Source organism: Cornus florida, unplaced genomic scaffold, assembly GCF_030987335.1.
Source record: "Cornus florida cultivar Cherokee Brave unplaced genomic scaffold, ASM3098733v1 CherokeeBrave_3.0.0_Hap2_Chr08, whole genome shotgun sequence".
In the NCBI taxonomy this organism is placed as follows: domain Eukaryota; kingdom Viridiplantae; phylum Streptophyta; class Magnoliopsida; order Cornales; family Cornaceae; genus Cornus; species Cornus florida.
This window is the reverse complement of record NW_026775578.1, coordinates 15,382,091-15,405,526: the sequence shown is the minus strand read 5'-3', so window position 1 is coordinate 15,405,526 and position 23,436 is coordinate 15,382,091. Positions and strand designations below refer to the sequence as shown.

The following is a 23,436-nucleotide window of genomic DNA, read 5'->3' as shown; positions in this document are numbered from 1 at the left end:
AAGCCCATTTTTGCCAAAAAGAACAATTAAAGAGTACAAGAGAGGTAAAGTTTAAACATTAAAGGTGCAACAACCATGACTTTCAATGAATATTCAAAGGGGGATTTGAAACTTAAACAAAGTAAGAAAACAATAATTATGAAAATGTAGCAAAGATTTTACCATTCTTTCAGCTAATTATCAGAAAAGAGTGGTAATGTCATTGATTTTAAGCATTGGATTGGACAAGTGATCATTGATTGAGCATTTTGGGCCACAATCTTGGGATTAAATCACTACTAGCATGTGAATTATGTCCTTGACTAATCATCATTGCTAGCCCAACCACAACACCAAATCATTTTGAATAACTCAACTAATTAATTGTACTCTCTTAACACCAAGGACATCACTACCATCCTCACAATTCAATATCCAAATAGTACACCTTTGGAAATTAACACCACCAAAAAGCGTGTGTCACACTTTGACTCACCCTAATTATATAATTATAAGGGTTTGAATTATCAATTCCGTGATTTTATGATTACATTATCTGTAGATAATTAAGCTTGTTCATATATATAAAAAAATGATAAAGCGTTTGAAAGTTGGACACATCTGACTATATTTATGTGAGTGAGGAGAAGAATTTCAATAAGTCAGATGTGTTTGACTTTCGGAAGTTATATTACATGTTAGCAACAGAATGAGGCATTGACCAAGAATGAGAGGAGTGCTAGAGATGATATCTATAAAATTGTGTTGTGACTAAGAAACCATGTAAGAGGAAGAGGGTGTGCAGCTGAAAATTCAGGGTTCATGGGATTCTGACTCAACCAAATTATTGGTACAATTCCATTGTCTTTCACTAATGCTTACAGACTCAAAATGCAGTGAGGTCGACAAAAGTACGTGGCGGTGGATCGATGCAAATCTGGAGTGCATTTGAGGGGGGATTAGGCGTTTGATCATATATCTTCGGCTAATTCCCACCATTTTAGGTCAAAAACACACTTGAGTTTGGAAAAGTTAATGTGCCATGACAAATGCGACTAAAAAGAAGGAATGGTGATCATAATTGGTGGCGGGTAAGAGGTCACCGGATGTGACACTCATTTCCGGCACCGGACATCATGATTGGACTTTGCAACAACAGACCAACCAACCCTTTTCTATCTGCCATCCCATTTTGACATAAACAGACACAAAAGAGGAGAAGACTTGGAAAACAATAAAGTTCTCTTCTCATCATGATGGACAAAGCCCCACACCTGCTTTCTCATGCTAACAACATGTGAGAGAAAAACTACCAAGTCCTACACTTTCAATTATAACACTAGCACACATTTCTAATGGTTGACTCATTTTTCATTTTTCTTTAATTGATAGGCTATACACACAAATACACAATGCATATGTTGATTAAACATAGATAAATTTAGACTATTTATGAGTTCGTTCATTGTGAATTAAATTCACCATTTTTATCGTTCATTAGTATCCTCATCTATCAAATGGATGAGTACATACGGTAGGAGCACAAAGAATGAAGAGAAGATATTTGGTGAGAGGCACTCGGCCCCACTGAATTTTTAAATAATTATATATTTACCTATAAAATCTTGAGTAATTGCAAAATTGTCACATTAAGTTTTTTTTTTTTTTTTTTTTTCCATTGCTCTGTTTTTTTTTTTTTTTTTTTTGGTCTCTCACTCACGGTTATGCACATAAACAATAGCCAGAACCTCCATCGTCTCGACTATCCCTTCCTCCATCATCCACGGCTCTCTCTTTGAACAACTAAATAAATAAATAAATAAAAATATATATATATATATATATATATATATATATATATTCAATGTATTATTCTAGTTGACAATCTATCTATTCATGAAAGAAGTGCAAGTACTAAGACGGTAAAAAAAGTTCTAATTAATTTATGATTGAAATGAAAAAAAAGACAAAATATATTTATTAATTTATTTGCTTGTGACCTTGCCATTGATCTTACTAGTTAGGACAGTCGAGAAATACAAATTTAGAAGTGTTAATTTTTTTTCCCCTTGGAAATAACACATGTATACATTTTATCCTTACGAAGACTTAAACTAAGAACCTTTCGCTGAGAGGCTAAGGAGATATCAAGGTTGCAACATTTTTAAAACAAGAAACTAGTTGAGAAACATTATGAATGTATTTTACGAAAATATTAACAATCTATAACTACCGCCTTCCACCACCATCATTGTCACCACCACTAATGTCATCGCCTTCCACCACCACCATATATACCACTGTCGCCTCCTGTTGCGCCACGATTTAAAATGGGGTGTCTACACCTCCACTGCCTTTTGCTGCCACCTCCATCACCACCGCCACCACCACCGCATTCTATCAGGACCATCTCCACCTCCATCGCCTTCCACCATTGCTTTCCACCACCACCACCTACACCACTGCCGCCTTCCACCATCACCACACCATTGCTATCGCAACTGCCTTCCACCATCATCATTTACAACACTGACACTTTTCGCCACTGCCATCGCCTTCCACAACATCAGTACTCCCTTCCACCACCACCACCGCTACCACCGCCGCCTTCCAACACCACCACTATCACTTTCCACCCCAATCACCATCGTCACCACCATCTACCACCACTGACATGTCTTTTAAAAAAATTATAGAAGAATGTTAGAGTATTTTGTTAATTTAATTTATTTGTAAGTAAAAAGGGTATGTTGGATAATTCAATTTGAAATTCATTGCATTCTAAATTTTAAATTGGTTAACCAAACAATAAAACAATTACTATCATTATTTCTACTTCGACATGTTTCATTCCATTCCTGCATACGAAAACACTCTAAACAACATCTTAAGAAATTGGAAGGTAATTATATATGGAACTTTTTAAACAATACACGTGTTTTCTACCGCATTCAAAATTGATCCTTTAGAAAAGTAATGCAGTTTTTCTCTAAGCTAGCCACACTTAACAATTTCATCTATCAATTTGACTTTAACTGCCTTTAAGCCCCAATGATTTCTTAATTTTCATATTATTTACATAACTATTTAGAAACATGGTGGCAAATCCCATGATTTGGAAAATAAAATTTGCAAACCCATTTTTTTGAGTTGAGATTTTTACTCTTTTATTTATTTTGCCACTACTTTCTTATTAAATTAATAAAGTATTAATTATTGATGTATATATATTTCAAGCTTCCCTCCTTTAAAAAATAATTTAATTACCTCCAAGGACGAGGTAGTCATTATATCGTAAATATTAATGATCAGGATGATAATAACAATGATTATGGTCAAAAATAGGCAAGAGGGGCTTGAAATTTTGGCATCCAAGTGACGGAAAGGTCCTTCTTAATTGGATTCAATTAATGTGACCCATCAATTAGCCGGGAGAGAAGACTTTTTTAATCTTAGAAAAACAAAGTAATCATCAATTGTACTGCCATCCTTTCTTTTTCCACCACTAAACCCCCGATTTCTTCTCTTTCTCTAAATTTTAATTTTTAATTTATTATTATATAACTTTTGCATAAGCAAACAAAACAGGACACGACAAGACGATCCAATGTATTAAAATCACTATTTTTACCCCGAGGAAATGAAAAAGTTTTTCAACATGTAAAATGTTTAATTGTCGACTTTGACTACTTCGACTATGAGAGGGGGGTCTCTTCTCACAATTAAAACGGTTGACGTCTCAACATAGAGAATCAAAAATAAAAATAAGTTCATAAGTTGAATTATGGATCAGAGCAATTTGGTAAACTATATGTTTCAAAATATCAATTCTAGTCGGTTAAAAAGAACGAAAATATTATTGATCAAAACAAATTAGAGGATTTTTTTAAATCATAATTTTCTCAGATATCATAAATCCAAGAATAAAAAGGTGTTTTTTATTATTGGAAATGGGTAAAAAAGATTTAGTGAATGGAGCTATATATACTTCTATAAAAGACGGATGAATGACTAATAAATGATTTCTTACCATAAAATATTCCCATTTGATTACACCATAGAAAACAAAATGTGACTCAGATCTTTTCAGTTCATATGCGTGTAGAAGAAATAAATTGATTATAATTATTCGTGAGATGTATAGCCACCTTGTGATATACAGTGTACCTTTTTCTGACACATTATTTTTTAAATTCACGTGAAAGGGTATTTTTTATTTTTTTTAAGATGAAAAAAAAAAAAAAAAAAACTAAATTGTAATGAAAATTAAAGGTAGTAAATTGCATGAGTACGTCGTTTTTATTTCTTCCTTTTATTTCTTTTTTTTATTTCTTTTTTCTTTTTTATTTATTTCTTTTGGATGTTGAGTGTGTTTAATTCCATTTGACATAGTACTGAAGCTTGGTCTCATGTTGAAATGGTAAGAAAGTGACAACTGAGAGTAGGAGAAAATAACGTGACATACAATTTATGTGGACAAAAGGAGAAGTCGGTGGGTTACTTTGGCAGCAAAAGATTATATGAACTTCATTGTCATAAAAGTTGACAGCCACTAGACATCCTTGTACTCATGTTACACTTTTCTAAGTAATTGTTGACTACTACGTATGTGTAAAACTATTAACATGACTAATTACTAATTACTAATCACTATACTTAAAGATTGGCTAATAAATAAATTTATGAAGTGTGAGCTTTTTCGATCTCTTTTAAATTTTTAGTCTCCTATAGGCCATATCAATTTGATCATTATTGGGGTTTCAAATTTTGCATATATACTTTATATGTAAAGTCACCTTCAAGTTTGGAATGGTTGTCTGTGTTTGAATAGGGACAAATTCAGCCATAAAGTTGGAATATTCACCAAAATTCGTAGATTTTTATTTTATTTTATCCAATTTGGGAAAAAAAAAGAATTTTAAAATATCTTTAAAAGTGAATATAGGCCGAAAGTCACTATGTTCTTTTTCACTTTCAAAATGTGCGCAACTAAAAATCAGCTGGATTCTTAACTGTCGAAATTGACCCTATAAATGATCCTTGGGAGAAACAGAAAAAATTGACCCTAATTTAGGGCTAATAATATTGTTGATTTCTCTATCAAATACAATGACATCTACATTATAAAGCTAACTATTACTAAATAGAAAAGCACTTTTATATTAAATTGCATAAAAGCACCTGAATGGGTAAAGAATTGAGACTTGTTAAACATAATTTATCTTTTTGGACTAATTCTAAAAGCACACACACATATATATATATATATAATAAAATTTCACAGGTAACATGCAAATTTCCTGTACTTTAGGGGGTTAAGACTATTTCAAGACAAGTTTATCGGTTACCTAAAGACTTTTAGGTTGTAGGCCTCATTTGTAAATTTTCAATAGTTCAGAAGAATTGATTTTATTTCAAGGAACCAAGGTGCAAGATTTTTATAATTAAGGAGTATTTTTTTTTTTTTCAATTAATCCTTTATAATTCAAAAAATAATAGAGATATTGTATCATGCATGACCGATATATACTTTTTATTATTATTATTATTCTGACAAAAGCAAGAAGAAATTATGTGCATGCAGAAGTTTATTATTATCTCGAGAAATAAATCCTAATTCAAAAAATTAAGGATCTCACAAATTTATTGTGTGTTTCAAGACATATAATCTCTGTGATTAATATTTCGATTATAATTTTCTTCCCACGGAGGAAAGTCGATGATTAGATATGTGGTTATGTCAAGGCATTTTCAACGAATCTTTGCCTTGTCCGACAATGAGGGAAACAAAATGCAAGTTTAGAAATTAATTTCAACTCCTACTACAATCCTAGCTTTGTTGTCATGCTAGACAACATGTTTGCCCGGGAAAACTTAAACTATCACAAAATGTACCTAATAATTGTTGAAAAAATTTATTAAATACATTTTAAAATTAAATTCTAAAATTTTATATATTCAAAGGGAACTCGATTAAGTTTAATTCAAAACTCTCATTTTCATTCAAATATTCAATTTTTATACATTAAAACACTTTACGTGAATTCAAAAGAAACTCAATTAAGTTTAACTCAAAAATCTTATTATCATTCAAAGATTTAATATTTATACATTAAAATACTCTAGTGACTTAAAAGATACATTTATTAAGAGTTTTTCATTCAAACATTTAATTTTTACACACGAAAACACTTCGTGACTTCAAAATATATTAGAATTTTAATTTAAAAATAATATCATTTTAGAAAAAATCAGAAGGTTTATGTCTTTCTCGGAATGTCACTTTTCAAGTAATAAATACTAATGACGGCCTCAAACACGATAAAAATATAGAACTTGAAGATTATTTCTCACTCAATATCTGCTTAATTTACAAAGCCAAATATTCTCTATCCAACAATAAAATATGTGGCACTCCTCCAAAGAAAATATTCATTAGGCTATTAGTCATGTGATACTTTCAAGCCTTAGAAAGGAAAAGGTCGACGGTTTAATTCCTTCATGCATTTCTTATCAGTGTATATCCACACACACACACACGCACACACATATATATGTATTATAATATTAAAAATAATAATAAATAAATAAATATATATATATATATATATATATATATATTGAAAATTTAATAAGAGAAAATCCACATCTACACCGACAGATTCACAAACATACTCTCTCACAAATTTAGCAATATCTGACAATAAAGGATTTTGTGAGACACAGATATGAAAGGAGGAAATATCAAAGTTGGATTTGTGTTCCCTAATAACAGGGACAAAACGTGTTGTTTGGGTTTAGTAGATGCTTTTAAACCACGATAAAGTTTTATAATAAGAGTTGTTAAATGGTGGTGGCGTGAATAAATGGATATGCAAGTCTGAGTAGGATTTCCACAACTTAAAAGTGGATTACAAATGTATATAGAATGTTCAAAACTAGACATCCCCTCCCTCCTCTTCTTTAATGCCAACAACATTGAAATGTCGAATTGCCGACTCCACACATTATATATTTATATACACACACACACACACAAATACATAATACTATATTTTTATTAATAAAAAAAAAATTAAGAAAAATGTTTTGAGTATACATATTTTACCATATTTTGCACTATTTAATTTTATTCTTATACAAAACTACTCCGCAAGAGTAATGATCTTACCATATTTTGTTATATTTTGGTTTTGCACTATAGTAATACACCAGTAGTTATTCACCGTAAAAATAACGATCATCTCTTATTCACCTGTCAACAAGAAACTTTGTCCGTCACAATCATTTCTAACAATCATCATATATATTTGATGTGAATAAATTTTTTGCTAACCAGTAAACAAAAAATCAATTATGTTAATTACAATAACATTAAATGTGTCATTTTGAGCCTATTGTTTTACCTCCATTCTTATAACATTGATATACACATACAATATATATAATCAAACATTCCTTTGTATTGACTTTAAGAATTGGGATTAAGTCCTTTGGAAAAAGAAAAAAAATGGTCCCCATAATTATACCTCTATGTTAGATACATATAACATCATATGGTATGTCAAAGGGGTCTTTTGCACATCATGTTGGGTGGTCTAAGTTACCCTTTTTCTCATGTTCTTATCCATTGTGTGTGTGTGTGTGTGCGTGTTTTGTCACGTTCTCTTTATCTTTCGTTGGGTATTTTTGACTGAAAGAGAGGTACCATTGGCCCTTGTATGTTATAAAATTTGAAGAAGCCAATTTGGGCACGGCCATGTCTCTGCTGTGTTAAACTTACTATTCATTCACTGTCTGCACCATAAAAAGCATCCACTTCTGTGTTTTCTTACCCTAATAATGAAATATGACAGCCATCACCCATCTAGTTGGTGCAGGTACACGTGTCACTCAAGGGTTGCATCCCAATTTTATCCCATACAAGTTTTGTTTTTATCCTGATAAAATCATCTATTAGGCAATTGGATAGTCAATTCATGTTATTAATTTGATATACATGTGAATTTTTGTGAAATAGAAATAAATTTTATTAGTATTTGGCCAAAAGAAGGGGAAGAGAAAACAAAAATGAATTAAGGGAGAAAAATATTTTCCCTTTGTCTCCATTATTGTGTAATCCCGGTAAAAAGTGATTGCAAGTTTGAAAGAGTGAAAGAAAATAAAAGAATTAGCAGACAAAGGAAAAAAAATCAGAACTTTTGTCTTTCAAACACTAGTATTATATTCACGTTATTCATAAATCATAAAACAAATACATACTCTTCTTTTCCTTTCCTTTTTGCTTAACCAAAGGTATCACACCCCCTTTTTTATTTTTTATTTTTAGGAGTACATTTTTCATCTCTCATGCCTTTTTCTCTCTCTCAAACTTTCATATCTACCGACTACAAGAGCAACATATTCTAAAAGTTTTTTTTTTTTTGGTCCAACGTGAAAAGCTTGACCAACTAATAAATCAATACAATGAAATTACCGATGGGCATGAAATCATGTAAGCACTCTTATTTGTCAGAGTGTTGCGGTAGTGCGGTACTCGTCTGTCTCAACAATTTTGACCTTCATCTCGCCTGTCTTTTTTTTTCTCTCAAACTTTCATATCTACCGACTAAAATAGCATTATATTCTAAGACTGTATTCGGTTATATGTAATTGGAGTTTTTAAATTAAAATTAGATTGGTAAAATTAGATAAATTCTTGAGTTGCTTTTCTTTAATTCCATACACTCAAACATTGCCTAAGTTATTTTATTTTGTTTTCTAATTTTTTTTTGGGCCTAAAATAAAAAGCGTGGCCAATTAATCAACACAAATGAAATCAAGGCGACCAATGGGCATAAAATCACGCAAGCACTCCTATTTGTTGACTGTTGCGACACTCATCTGTCTCAACTAATATAATTTTTTTTTTTTTTAATTTTCAACCAATAGGCATTGTTTATTCCATGATGAGCAACAAATTACCAACATGCTTGACTTTTTTAATGGTTGTAGAAAGTTATTGTGATAAGAAAACCAAATATTGCATTGGGAAAAGACAGTAATAAAGGGTGGTAAGGTCGGGTGTTGGTAGGACTGAAGCGTCAGTACTCTATCTGTACAGAAACCTGCAGAGAAGAGATAAAACTGCACCGAAAAGATAGGACACACAGCGAACCATAGCTCAACACCTCCATACTCCATTTGTTGAACAGACACAAAGTTATATAAAAATAATAATAATGGAGATTCAGAAACTTTATGTTCCAACCACATTTTGATGTAGTAGTAGAAGTAGTGCTTTCACTTATTATAACACATGACATCTTCAATCCCATTGGCCTTGATCCAGCTCTCTTGTAATGATCATCACTTCCCATCCTGCTATTACCACTCACAACATGCCTCCTATTTTGTGAATTGGTGACATGAAATATCACTACAAATCTTCAAGGGCATGCCTAATTGTTGATTGATTTAGATGTTACAAGGTCATTGTAACATGTTACTTAAATATTAAAGTATTGTGTGCAGTGATAATGTCATTACAGACTGTTCCGATTTGACATCGAACCTTTTCGATTTAGTTCAATACAAGAGACTTTTACCACTCAAAAGTCTGAAAATGATTAAAACTACGGAATATAAATCAGGAGCAGGGAATGCAATTTTGACATTTAGAAATTTACACCTGTATTTGGGGTAAGTAATTGCACCCCATTTACTTTAAAAACAAAAATTACAACCCTTTTGATCAATGTAAACTTTTTTAAAAGCTAATTATTCCATAGTATTAGAAGGTTTGCATGCATGCGAGTTAAGAGTTATGGTAATTAATCAGTGTTGGAACACAAAATCATGTGCCTTAAAACCAAGGTGCTATTACTTAAACACAATGGCATAGTCACACGTGTGAAGAGTATCAAACTTAGGTTAATAATATATATATACACACATCTGACCCTCTAGACCCCACAATAACGGAAGTGTCATGTGCACTAGATTGTGGAGAGGTGGGAGGCAAAGCATCTAGTATTGGCAAGACTAGCAGGGTAGGGCGTTAGGGACAACACGGTTTGGTGATGATGCTTGGGAGAGATGGTTATGGAGAGTAAAAGATGCTGTTCATTTATTTATTTATTTAAAATAAAATTACATATGGTCCTTCTGCATACAAGAATCATAGAATTGTGGAGGCAGCGATTAGGGTACAATAAGACATGTCATGGGAGATGGGACACAATTTCTCCCTCATGTCAAATCCCTTCTTGTGATACTATTACCACCATTACTGCCATCAAGTGTGTGTATATATATATATATATATATATGCATGGACTCAATTCAACTCTTTAATGATTCATGAAAAATGATTACCAAAACGAAACAAACAACACAAACAACAAAATGATATATTTGATCAGAAGCTTTGGCCTCCCCATTCAATTAGTTTTTTCACTTTCACAATCACCACTTATAATTAATAATCTTCATACAATAAATATTGACAGATTGATAAGATTATTAACTACTCTACTCTTCTTCTCTCCCTTTTTTTCCTTTTTTTTTTAATTTATTTTTAATTATAATCAATAATATGATTAGTTAAGAATCAAATAGTTTCATCATATATAAAATAGGACATACACACAATTTCTGAGTATGATATAACTTTTTATCACAAAAACTATATGATGCATCCAATCTAAGTACTAAAAAAGCTCACATTCCCTTCTTTATATATAACAAACAGATTAATTGATGATAGAATCCTAATTAGGTTAATGACAATTCTTGGAATATATATATATTTTTAATTTAAAAAAAGCACTTCTTCACAAAAATGATCCTATCAATAATTTGATTCATCATGTTTGTGATGGTGAAATTTCACCGACGGCCCTTCAGGAATAAGTGGAAATCATGTACCAAAACATATCCCCAAGGACATGCTCTGCTTATTTCAGGATATTAAGCTATCAAAAGCTCTCTTCTCAGTCTCATAATTAAAGGCCAACATTGACATGCAAACCACTCCCATAATCCAATATTTTTCAAAATATCTTTCTTTTACAGATAATTAATTAGTTAATATAAAGTCAGAGAGGTGGTCCAAAATTCTTCCACACATGGATATTAGCAACCTCTTGTTAAAAACAAATTATTTTTTAATTACTTTTTGAGAAACAATACTTAGATAGTCACTAGTGAATATATTTCTCGCACAATGATAAAATGGTATATGCCCATTTTATAAAATAAAAATACATAAGAAAAAAAAATATAATTAAGTTTTAATTTTTCTCTCTTATATTTTAAATTCAAAATGAACATTTGTTCACATCAAGCACGAATGTATTGTGGGTTCAGTGGGGGCATTTTCTGTTGAAAATTTTTGTGCTTGTGAACTTAAAAGTGCTGATCTTTTTCACACACACCCATGTCTCTATTGAAATTCGAACTCCTAGTTTTTTTTTAGGCTATGTTTGGTGTGAGTGAATGGAATCAAATGAAGGTAGAATGGAATACATTTGTTTCCATTCTCTTATTTGGTGTGTCACATTAAAAGTGGAATGGCCATTACTAGGGAATGCCCATTCCATAAAAAAGGTGGAATGCCAATTCCACTTCTTGAGAGGTGGAATGACCATTCCATTCCCACTAAAAATTAATAAAGTAATAAAATAATTTAAAGAAATAATTCACACATACACACACTATATAAAATTATATATATATATATATATATAATATGTATCTATATGCTGTTTGTTCCCTCTCTCTCTATCTCGTTTATTTTTCTCTCTCTATTATCTCTTTTTCTTTTATTTTTGCAAATTAATTTTTTTAGTTAATTTTTTTTACTAATAATAAAATGTAATTTAAAGAAACAATATAAATTTATTCTATTCTAACTTTTTTTACCAAACATAAGAATGAGAATGAGATTCCATTTTTACACATTCTATATTTACAACCAAACGACATTTCCACTTCCATTCTCATTCCATTCCAATTTATTCCACCACACCAAACATGTCATCAGAGAAGAGGGCTTACAAAAGCTAGGCTACCGCCCATTTGATTGGAAGTATTGGTCTTATTGGAACTGTAATGTAACCCACCTTTGCCTGTTCCAAAGTCTAAGTTTGACTTCTTTTTGGGCTAACATAGAAATGACTCCCATTTGTGGGCCGTACAAGGAGTCATTATAAGAGCCATTGAAAATTTTACACCATTTATCATATCACAGTACAACTCACTCCCATTCCATGGTCTTTTCATCTTTTCTTCTGTTTTTTTTTTTTTTTTTTAACTTATCTCTATTTCCTACATAAGAATTCATTGGTCCGTGACCTAAATGGATGCAACTCAGGTGACTGAATAAAGGGTGTGGACTGTTGTGCAGTGCACAATAGACTTGCTAACGTACGCCTGCGATACCGTTATATATGCGCACATGCCCACACGCCTAAGGTATTGAGGCATCAACTACAATTTTCCAAAGGTGTGGGGTACTGGGGCTGTGGATATTTGCATAGTGATCCCAAGTAGAGAGAGAGATTGAGGTGGTGTGTTTTACAGCAAGAGCATTATAACAAGTTGATAACCAACACAAACACACGAGAGAGATAGAGATAGAGATAGATATAGATATATATATAGAGAGAGAGAGAGAGATGGAGAAGGAAATGAAGCTATCAAAATTTAAGAGGATATGTGTGTTCTGTGGTAGTAGTCCAGGAAAGAAGAGCAGCTACAAGGATGCTGCTATTGAACTCGGGAGGGAATTGGTATATCTATTCATAATGCTCTCTGTTTTTGCTCTGTTCTGCCTCTGTTTTTGCTTGTTTCTAGTGCTCTGTTCTGCCCCTGTTTTTGCTCTGTTCTTCCTTTTTCCAATTATTGTTCGTGATTATCAATTTAACTTCAATAGAAGTGTTTTCATCACATCCGACTAAATATATATTGAATCAACGGCTGTGCCGAAAATTTCCAAATATTAGTCCATTTTTATGAATTAACTCATGCTAATTCTTGGGTTTTTTGAATTCCAAATTTATCTTTTTAATTGTTTTTTTCTGGCATGTCTCAATAGCAAAATCTCCAGATATTTGGTTTACCCTCTACTAAGGACTCTCTCTCACACACACATATATACACACAAACACATTTTAACAATATTTCACCCTTAGGGATGGAATTGATGTACATATTGGTAATAATGTGTGAAGTGTACTTGCATGTACTGTTGTTGTCTTGAATGACTATTGAAAACCCTTATCATCTTTCTTGCAGTGACATGTACTTTGATGGTTTCTTCCGTCTCTCTCTCTCTCATTGGGCTTTTTGTGTTAGGAGAAAATATGGGAGCCCATTGGCACCATAAATTCTTCACTAACTGTTTTTTTGGGCTCATTAGGTGACACCATTAAATTGTTTTATGAAGGTTTCAAGGAATATTGACCTAGTTTATGGAGGAGGGAGTATTGGGTTGATGGGTTTGATCTCCCAAGCTGTTTATGATGGTGGTCGCCATGTCATTGGGTGAGCTTATTCTTCAATTTTTATTTTTCGCAAAATTTTCATTTATAAAATAGTCAAATTTAGTGAGTTTGAGGAGATTTGTGTGTGTGTGTAAATTGGTTTGAGCCTTCATCTTAACTAATTTTTGTCATGTTTCTGTCTCCAGAGTTATTCCCAAGACGCTCATGCCTAGAGAGGTGAGTCTGCTACTAAGATATAACATTTTCAGACTTTTTATTGTTCAAACAAGGGATTGAAAATGACAAGGAAAAAAAAATCAGAGAGAGAGAGAGAGAGAGCATTATCTATCTAATTCACTTTCGTTTTCTCATTAATGGGGTTATTTTTCATCTTGTGGTAGCTACTTTTACTTAAATTTCTACCTCACCTTTGTTATCTTGGATATGGATTTCACACTTGTCTCTATTGGGACTATGTGAAGTTACAACGTGGAAGTTTTTTATTGGTTCTGGAACTTTTCTTTGTTCACATTTGAGTCTAGACGAACTTTATCCACCATCCCCCCCTTTTTTTTTTTGGGTGTTGTTCTTTGTTGTTTGATACTCTTTGCTTTATATTCCAAAGTCATTTTCTCTGAGTTATGTCACGCTGGATTGAGCCCACAACCCTGCAACACTTGTCATTGCTTCTCAGTTCTCTGAGTCTCTGCCAAACACCCCCAAAAATATTTTCTTGAGAAAGTTTTGGACTGTCTTTTTTCTCTCTCTCGTGTTTTGACTTGGTGGTCTGTACTGCAGATAACTGGCGAAACAGTGGGGGAAGTGAAGGCAGTTGCAGACATGCACCAAAGGAAGGCAGAGATGGCAAGACATTCAGATGCCTTTATCGCCTTACCTGGTTAGTATTCTGTCCTCCTCAATTCTTAGTAGTTTTTTTGTTTTGTCGAAGATAGTGTCAGGCTTCTTAGAACACTTCATAATCCATTACAGTCTATACAGTTTCCCATTTCATGTGGAATGAGAAATTACGGTAAAAATTGCCAAGAGGTGGCCCCAATTCTTTGTTACTAGGCATACCGGATACCTTATTACCATTCTACTTTAAGATAAAAACAAGGCACTTGAATTACAATGCCAAATTACTATCCTTATTCAGGGTTTATTTGACAATGTAATCCTTTGCAAATCCATTTTTTGTAATCCTTTACAAATCCATACAATACCCATCTTTTGATTCTATTCGAAGTGGCTTTTGTTTTCAGGAAAATGATTAATAAGCCGATTTGACTGTGGCCAAATATGCACAGGACAACTTGCCCCCACCACATTATCAACTTACCTAACAATACTCTCATATATATATATATATATATATATATATATATATATATACACCCTAATGAATGTCATGTTTGTTTCTGCAGAAAAGCTTCCAAATGTACCCTCACTTGTGACAACTTAATAATTCAGGTTGCCAAAGTCTCCAAGTATATATCTTTACTCTAAGGCAAACTACTAATTCAGGTTGCAAAAGCCTCTATTTTCCTAGAGTTTTTTTTGGATTTTCCTATTTTCCTAGAGTTAAGTGAAGTGACATGGAAAGTGCTTTTTTTACTCAACAATGTGTGTCTATCAAGCTCTTTTATATGAACTGCGTAAAAGTAGTAAATTACTCATATCAAACACATATCTTTCGGACATGGGTACGAGATATGTGTTCGACACTTTTAGTTAGACATGTACTTAAAAAGCATATACAATTATTTAATTACATTATATTATTACTTTAAAACGAGTTAAATGCCTATATTGGACATTATATTAGATAAAAACATTACTTTACTCTAGAAAAGAAAAGCAAAAAATTAATAAAATGAATATTTAGCCGTGTCTTTGTGTTTTTCTATTTAAAGATTTGACATGTCCGATGCATAAATACATACCCGTATCCGACACCCGTACCCAAGTCCATATAACATAGCTATCAAGATAAAAATAAATAAAAAGCCTTAATTACATGCTTCAAGGAAATATTTTCCATCAACAATCCTCCGGGTAAGCTTTCAACCCATGGAAGCCCGTTTCCAATTGGAAACCGAGTATAGAGTTCTGTGACATGATCTGTTTTTCCGACTAAATTCCATTGTTTGGTCATCTGTTTTCGTGTTTTTGAGTTCTACAGAAGAGTTGTCTAATTTTTTAAAATTTTAGTTTGAGATCAAAACGGATTCAGATTGAACTGATTTTTTGAAGAGTGATGCTATTAAGAGGTCTCCCTCACAAGGTTTCTCATGAGCTCTCCTTTTGATTTATTTTTATCTATTTTTATTTTTTATTTTTATCATGATTATATACAAATTTTGAGGCAGGAACACTATTATTTGAAAAAAAGACTAAATGAGATTGTATAGTTAAAATTTCGTTCAAAAATTCATTAACGGTAGATCACACAAGTCGTTCAAAGTTAATAATGTAATTTAGACCAAAAAAAAGAGTGTAAAATTTAGACCAACTCGTGTGATGTACTGTTAATGAATTTTTGAATGAAATTTTAACTATGGAGTCCTCAATTAGTCTTCTTTCAAGTAGTAGTGTTCATGCCTCAAAATTTATACATAATCATGGCGAAAAAGGTAAAGCTCACGAGAAACCTCATGGGAGAGACCTCGTAATAGCATTAGTCAGTTCTCAGTTTAGTGCTTCGAAACTTGTCCCTATTTTTTGGTAATTTTTAAGGATTGTTTTCCAATAGACTATATTTAAGGACTTCATGCTCCTTTGTAACTAGTTGTTTTTTTCAGCAGTCTTATTATTAATATTATCAATAACAATAATAGAATGTCTATAAACGATACCACTTGAATTCGTTGGCGTTATATTCATAATTTACGTTTGCAAAATCATTCATCTACTTTCTGTAAAAGTGATGGAGAGCGGTGTAGTTGTATTGCAAGAACTAATCAGTGAAATTATTTAGGTTCTTTTTTTTTATTTATTTATTTTAATTTTTTTTTTATTTACTCGAACAATTCTCATTGTCAATCATTAAAAATGTTGTGAGGCACATATAATTTATATGATTCCTGCATTTCTTATAAAAAATTCCCATTTTACATATTATGATTGAAGAAATTTGTGCTCTGCATTAAGGTGGTTATGGGACTCTTGAAGAGCTACTTGAAGTAATAGCCTGGGCTCAGCTTGGCATCCACGATAAACCGGTAATTCTAGCTTCCAAGTGTTTGAGTTTTCATACTAATCCCTCAAAAAATATGATAATCCGAAACGATTTTGATTTTTTCTCATCCCATCACTACTAAGGGCTCAACGCCGTAGGAGAAAGATTATTTTTGTTGAACTATGTATAATTATTTTACAATGAAGTTTAATTTTGGCGAATTTATGTAGGTGGGATTGTTGAATGTGGATGGGTACTACAACTCCTTGTTGTCATTTATTGACAAAGCAGTAGAGGAAGGCTTCATTAGTCCGAGTGCACGCCATATCATCGTATCAGCCCCAACTGCGCGGGAGTTGGTGAAGAAATTGGAGGTAAAAATTTCTTCGAGAATTCTTCTTTTCCGGTCTCCATTGGTTGCAGATTCAGCCTTTCATTTGCATCAGTTCCATGTCATTTGTGGCCATAGCTTATGCTGTTCTTTCCTTTCTTGCTTTCGTTAAATGATTTTAAATACTTCTACAAAGATCGAATTTAGAGTTTGTTCTATTGGCTAAATTCCACTAGGAAAAACCAAGCCATCATTTTGGAATTTTAGTTTTGTGGAAAAAGGAAGGAAACTTTATTGACAAAGATCAACTTTTTTTACATTTTTGGTTTTATTTCATCTCAAAATTTGGTCAAAAAGCTTGATGAAATACAAGTTGGGAATGTTGGACCAACTGAAGTTTTTCAAAGATTTGATATGATGAGAGTGATGAAATATGAACTATAGTTTTAATCCCAAAATTACTCATATAATTTTGCATTTTCATTTTTCAAGTGTTCTAAGAGCGCGAAATATCAGTGAATAAATTTTTTTTGTTTTTCACTTTTGTAGGAGTATTTTCCTTGCCATGAAGGGGTTGGTTTAAAGTTGAACTGGGAGATGGAACAATTAGCTTACTCCCCGGAAAGTGACATCTCGAGGTAAGATTAATATTCAGAGTGTTTGAAGAAAAGGGGAGATGACGACGATGGCCCTTTTGACAATGGAGGAACTAATTTTAGCAGACGGGAGATTTCCTCAACTAAGGAACTGCATTTTGTTGTTTCATTGCTAAACTACAACAATTGGCGTCGATATTTGAAGCTTCACTATTTTCTTCTTCGTTTGAAAACAGTTTCTTGTAATGCTCCATTCATTTCCCTAGAAGTAGTAGAATGAAAGGAAGACAGTTTTAATATCTTTACTTGGAATGGTTTTTGTCAAGACTCCAAGTTTTTTGTTTAATTATATATTATCTTCTTTTGTCACAGAACAGAGCCTAGTTTATGCTGAAAAAAATGCTACAAAACTTTGCCATTTTATGACGCAAGTTTTACAGGTTGCTTCCTGATATTTCTTGATGGTTCAAATTGTGGTTAACAAAAATACCTTCGCTTAAATCTCTTGTTTAATTGATTATTAGATAGCTTAATGAAAATATTAAGGCATCGAATCATATCTTAATTAAAAAAAAAAAATGTACTTAGTCACGCAAAGGATGTTTAGTGCCTCATTGACCACTAAAACCGTGTTCAGCTCTATGATTGAGAGAAGCTGAGACCAACTGTATAGAGAATAGCATATGTGCCAAACTGAGAGAAGTGGCTTGAATGGGTAGGAAATTAGGTATTTAAAAACTATCATTTCTTTTCTATTAGTGCAAAGCATACAACTGAATTTGAATTAGCTAGAAGTTTGAGAATGATATATATATATATATATATATATATATATATATATATATATATATATATCTTTCACTTGTGTTCATATTATCTAGCTAGAATTTACATTAGCAAAAGATTTAACTATGTTATTGACATGCAATTTTAATACCAAAATTACAAAGGCAATTGGAATCAGGATCACCTAATATGGTATAGGATGTCGTTTGCCGCTTATGCTACATATTATATCGTTTAAGTAACACAATATACCAGTTACGCAAGATGTTGCGTAAGCGATTTAAGATAATTATTGCATAAGTGATCTGAAGTTATTGGGATGGCATGGGACATATTGTGGCACCGGAGAGGATTCAAGTTGAAGCAATTGACATGTTTGAAGCTTAGCAGTTTATGATGCTTATTAGTTGCCATTTAAAACAAGGTAAGTGTGATGTCATGGTTTGCTAATCAGTTGAACCAAACAGAGAAAACACCTTCCAATTGCCAAATTACCAACCCACCTCTCTGTCTATTCTGTTCTAGTTTGAACACGTTTCTTTTTCGCAGCCATAACAAATTGACCCCGTATGGGTCTGAAGTCAAGAAGGTCATTTTCTTGCAGAAATTTTACTGCCTTTATCCTTCGTAGTCTTATCTAAAATGTGATTTGAATGAAAGACCATGTGTGCGTGATTTTAGCATTTGGTATCCATTCATTTGGTCTCAATGACCTTCGAGGAAATATCACTCTACTCTTACCATGGCGGGCCAATGTGACCCATACCTTGCGAGAATATTTTCGTCCTGAATTCTTTTAGAGTAATGTTGTTTTTATTTATTTATTTATTTTTCACAACCCAACGTTGGAATTTTTCTTTCTTTTTTTCTCATTTTTTTTTTCCACCGCACCACATCCTTCTTACTTTTTATTTCTTTTTTATCTCTCAATTTTTTATTTATTTATTATTATTATTTTTTTTATCATCAATGAAAAGTTTTCCTGCATATTTTTCTGTCTATTTTTTTTTTTTTTGTTTTTTTTTCACAAAAACAAGTCCCCATTGGAAAATTTTGAAGATAGATATTTTTTCCTTGCTTTGTTATTGCATTCGGATGCAAGAACATACCCAAACACAAACACACACACACACAAAAACAACAACATGAAAGGAGAGAATCCTACAAAGCCTCTGTGATCTCCCTCCATCTACCATGAACCCTCACTCTGTCCCATTTTCAAGCAACCACCAAATCTTTCTAAATACAAGGATCCAATATCAAAATTCATGTCAAAATGAAGCCATAGGTTTGTTGTTGTTATTATTTACGGAGTATTTTTTTTTTAATGTTTTTGTTGCAAATATCATGAATATGCGTTGTAATTAACTTATATTTAATTGTACCAATTAATGAATTGTCAGTCGTGTTGTAAGATGCGCACATAATCATGCATTAACTAGTCCCAGTCATCACTCTTCTTGGGATTTTTTTACAAATATTAAAAAAAAAAAAAAAGTGCAGTAAACCCCTTCAACTATTAGCATTTTGTAAATAACCCCTTAATTAAGACTTGTCCCTTGAACTATTGATCAGGTGCAATTTAAGGACAATTTGGTAATTAACTTGTTTGGAAAAATTCAAAGACGCATTTACCCTTACTTAAAACTATGTAATTTCAAAAGTTATATACTTGAGTTGATGACATGGCTGCTAACAATCTCAATAGCCAATCAAAATGAGACAACTCAACCAACTATTTTGACCACTCAGCCAACCTTTTCAGCCAACCTTTATCACAGACCTGTTAAAAAAAAAAAAAAAAATTTAAATACAGATGAGTTGCAACTTTTAGTATCAGAGAAGAATACAGTGGCAATCAGAAGAATACTGAAGTTCTTCTTATATATATAACAGGGTTGGGTTGCGAAACTGTGTGTATATATTATATATATATATTGAGTGTGTGGTGGGTATCTATATATCTGTTGGATAAGGTCTGATTAAGAATATATATTTATATACGTAGTATATGGGATCTAATTCTCCATATATATACATAAAAGTTGATCCTTTCTTAATTGGGTTTCCATATAGATATATTTATATATATAAGGTCTGATTCTTTCTTATCTCCTATATATCAATATACATATATTTTATAATTTTTTTAATTCTCTTCCTGTTTAATTAACTTTAAAAATTTCTCTCGTCCTCTTCAATATTATGTTGGCGCCAGAACAGAAGGAAAAAAAAAAAAAAAAACTATTGGTTAGTAGATAGGCGATGGAGGTGGGGAAGAGAGAGAACGGTAACAAGATTGTTATGTATATAATGTCTTGTGAAGAAGATGAACAGGGATTTGGCTATATATTTGTGTGTATATATATATGTAGGACAGAAGGGGCTGTTTGGGTATAGTGGTCACGAGACATTATTTGTCTTTTCATGTAATAAGGGCATTATGGTCTCTATGTTATATATTGTGTGTCCTTTGAACGGAAACTTTCCGGAATGGGCAAGCTGCAACAAAATAGAATAGTTTAGGAGTGTTTTTTTGAACATTTTGTAATTTAGAGGGATTTTATATTAATTTGTTAATAGTTGAAGGAGGTCTTTTACACTTTACCCTATAAATAAGGAAAAAAATTTAAATAAAGTTCACAATTCTCTAAATCTACACATTAAACACATGTTCTTTCTACATTTAAGGAGGGGTGAACAAATCCCTCTCATCTTGGGATTTTTTCCAAATTTAAATAAGGAAATAAATTAAATAAAGTTCACAATTCTCTAAATCTATACATTTAGAAAATGTTGTATGTACATCAAAAAAGATGAACAAATCCCTTTCATCTTGCTATCCTTCCAAATATTAAATAAGGAAAAAATTGAAATAAAGTTAAAAATTCACATTTATTTAACATTTGAAATCAGCAATTTTATTTTATACGTATATATGAAAAAATATATAAAGGAGAGAATAGAGTGTATAGTTATACAAATAAGTTTGTGCCTTCTAGAGGTGGTGTAACCCCTTTTATATGGCAGTGAAAGTCACTTATTTTTAGAAATAATGATTACCATAATTTTTATAATAGAATAATCTTAAATAATTATTTTAGAGGCGATATTTGCATCCACTTTTCTCCTATTACACTCTTTTTACCTTTTTCTTTTAAATAAAATGATAAGAAAATCATTGAATTCATGACTCTTAGTGCATCATTCCTTAATTTATAATGTTATAACTACAATTTATACAACTTTATTATTTTATTTTTTTACCTTCTTTACTTTCTTTACTATTTTCTTTTTCCTTTTTTTATTTTTATTTTCTAGAGGTCATCCCAAATAAAATACTTTATTCCATACTAATAATTTTATTTTTGACAATCAAAGGAGATAATTAATTCCATACTGACTTTTTTTTTGTTTTTATACAATCACAAGATATATTTATTCAACAAAGTTAACTTTTTTTAGTCATGTCGAAAGAGGTAAATTTTAATTCTCTCTTTTTTTTTCTTTTTTTTTTTTCCTTCTTTTGGGATTTTGACAAAAGAGATAATTTTTTTAATGGTTACTTTTTATTGTTTTGGTCCGATCAAAAGAGACAATTTATTTAACATTATTATTTTTATTTTTTTCGTCCCGTAAAAAAAAATATATTCAAAATGTTTGTTTTTTGGTCTTGTCAAAAGATAAAATATTGAAGATTAGAGATAAGGAAATGAAATTGAAAGGACAGTTGTGTCATTTAAAAAATATAAATTATTTATTTTTAAGGTTAAGATTAAAATTGTCATTTCATTTAAGATTGTAATACAAATGTTAAAAAATGAAATGTAGACATGACTTTCCTAATTATTTTTATTAAATATCTCCAATAGATGAACTTTTAACCTTCAAGGTAAGAGCCTTTTCATTAAAATATCTATTTGGGTAGAAACACTTTTGAGTTTATATATAAACTTTGTGTAAAATAATGTATATATATATGGGTAATGATCTCCACAAGTCCGTTGAATATGATATAAGTGTAAAAAAGATAATATTTGATGTGAATAAACTTCCTGTTCAGTAAGAAATCATTTTTAATCTTATATATATATATATATCAATCTCTAATCTTTCCACAACTTCATCATCACCTAGTTATATTTTTGATGTTTTCAATATTAATATGAAAAATGTTGCCGTCTTAAGATGGAGAAGTAAACTTTTGTAAATGATTCCAACCGTGCTTAACTATCAAGAGTCAAGACATCATCAGCATTTGTGAATTGTGACATCAACCATTTCTGTCTAAATTAACATCACCTTTACATGAACTTTTCCTTATATTATTATATATACAAATATATATATGCACATGTATGTGTGTCTGTATGAAGTTATATAGTCCTTCCCCATACCAGAACCAAAACGGACTTTTTCAAGTCTCAAAAGGTATAAGACCCTCTGAATTCTCTTCATAAAGGAGGCCATAAAGGCTTCAATTCCTGGAGATTTATTAGGTATAAATTCACTTATATGTAGATATGTTAGCCAATATAAGATCGGATTCATATTAACCAAGTATTCAAATAAAACCCTATATATTCAAAAATAACATAAAATAAAATTATATATTGTAAAAAATAAAATAAAAAATTAGGTGGCACATGAATACGAGACTTTTGTCTTTGATTTCATGACATGGTATTTATTGTTAGGCCAATTAAAACTAGCACACATTTTGCCATTTCATATGTGGCATCCACTAGATCTGTTTTCACGCTGGTCAATACTCGTTTGCCAGAATATATATTCTACGTGTGTGTGTGTATATATATATATATGTATATATATATATACACGTTTCGCCTGTCAAAGTCAGCCACCTGTCTCACAGTCAAACTTCCCAAGTGCGCTTTTGATGCTAAAAGGGTGCAATGATCAGACTGCAAGGTTGACTTTTCTAAGGGTTTAGGGTTTTGACCATATATATATGGTTTCAATAGAAATGAAAAAACTTGGGTAGTAGTAGTAAATTAGTAATTGAATATTTTACATTTAATCAAGGATCTCATGGATTCCGCTAATATCATGTAATTACGTCGCCACGTGTATGGATCT

At 31.6% G+C, this 23,436-nt stretch overlaps 1 protein-coding gene across 2 annotated transcripts; it reads left to right on the top strand.

The window, feature by feature from the left end:
* The first annotated feature begins 12,436 nt into the window (after positions 1 to 12,436).
* Positions 12,437 to 17,924, top strand: LOC132269573 (cytokinin riboside 5'-monophosphate phosphoribohydrolase LOG1-like). Of its 2 annotated transcripts, none has more exons than XM_059770811.1 (7): positions 12,437 to 12,752; positions 13,382 to 13,506; positions 13,652 to 13,682; positions 14,244 to 14,343; positions 16,596 to 16,666; positions 16,854 to 16,997; positions 17,504 to 17,924. In XM_059770811.1, the coding sequence occupies exons 1-7, from the start codon at positions 12,639 to 12,641 to the stop codon at positions 17,594 to 17,596; spliced, it is 678 nt and encodes a 225-aa protein (XP_059626794.1). In that variant the 5' UTR covers positions 12,437 to 12,638; the 3' UTR covers positions 17,597 to 17,924. The 2 variants fall into 2 exon arrangements, with proteins under 2 accessions (XP_059626794.1, XP_059626795.1); XM_059770812.1 differs by having other exon boundaries at positions 12,438 to 12,752; positions 13,409 to 13,506.
* Positions 17,925 to 23,436: the final 5,512 nt, after the last annotated feature.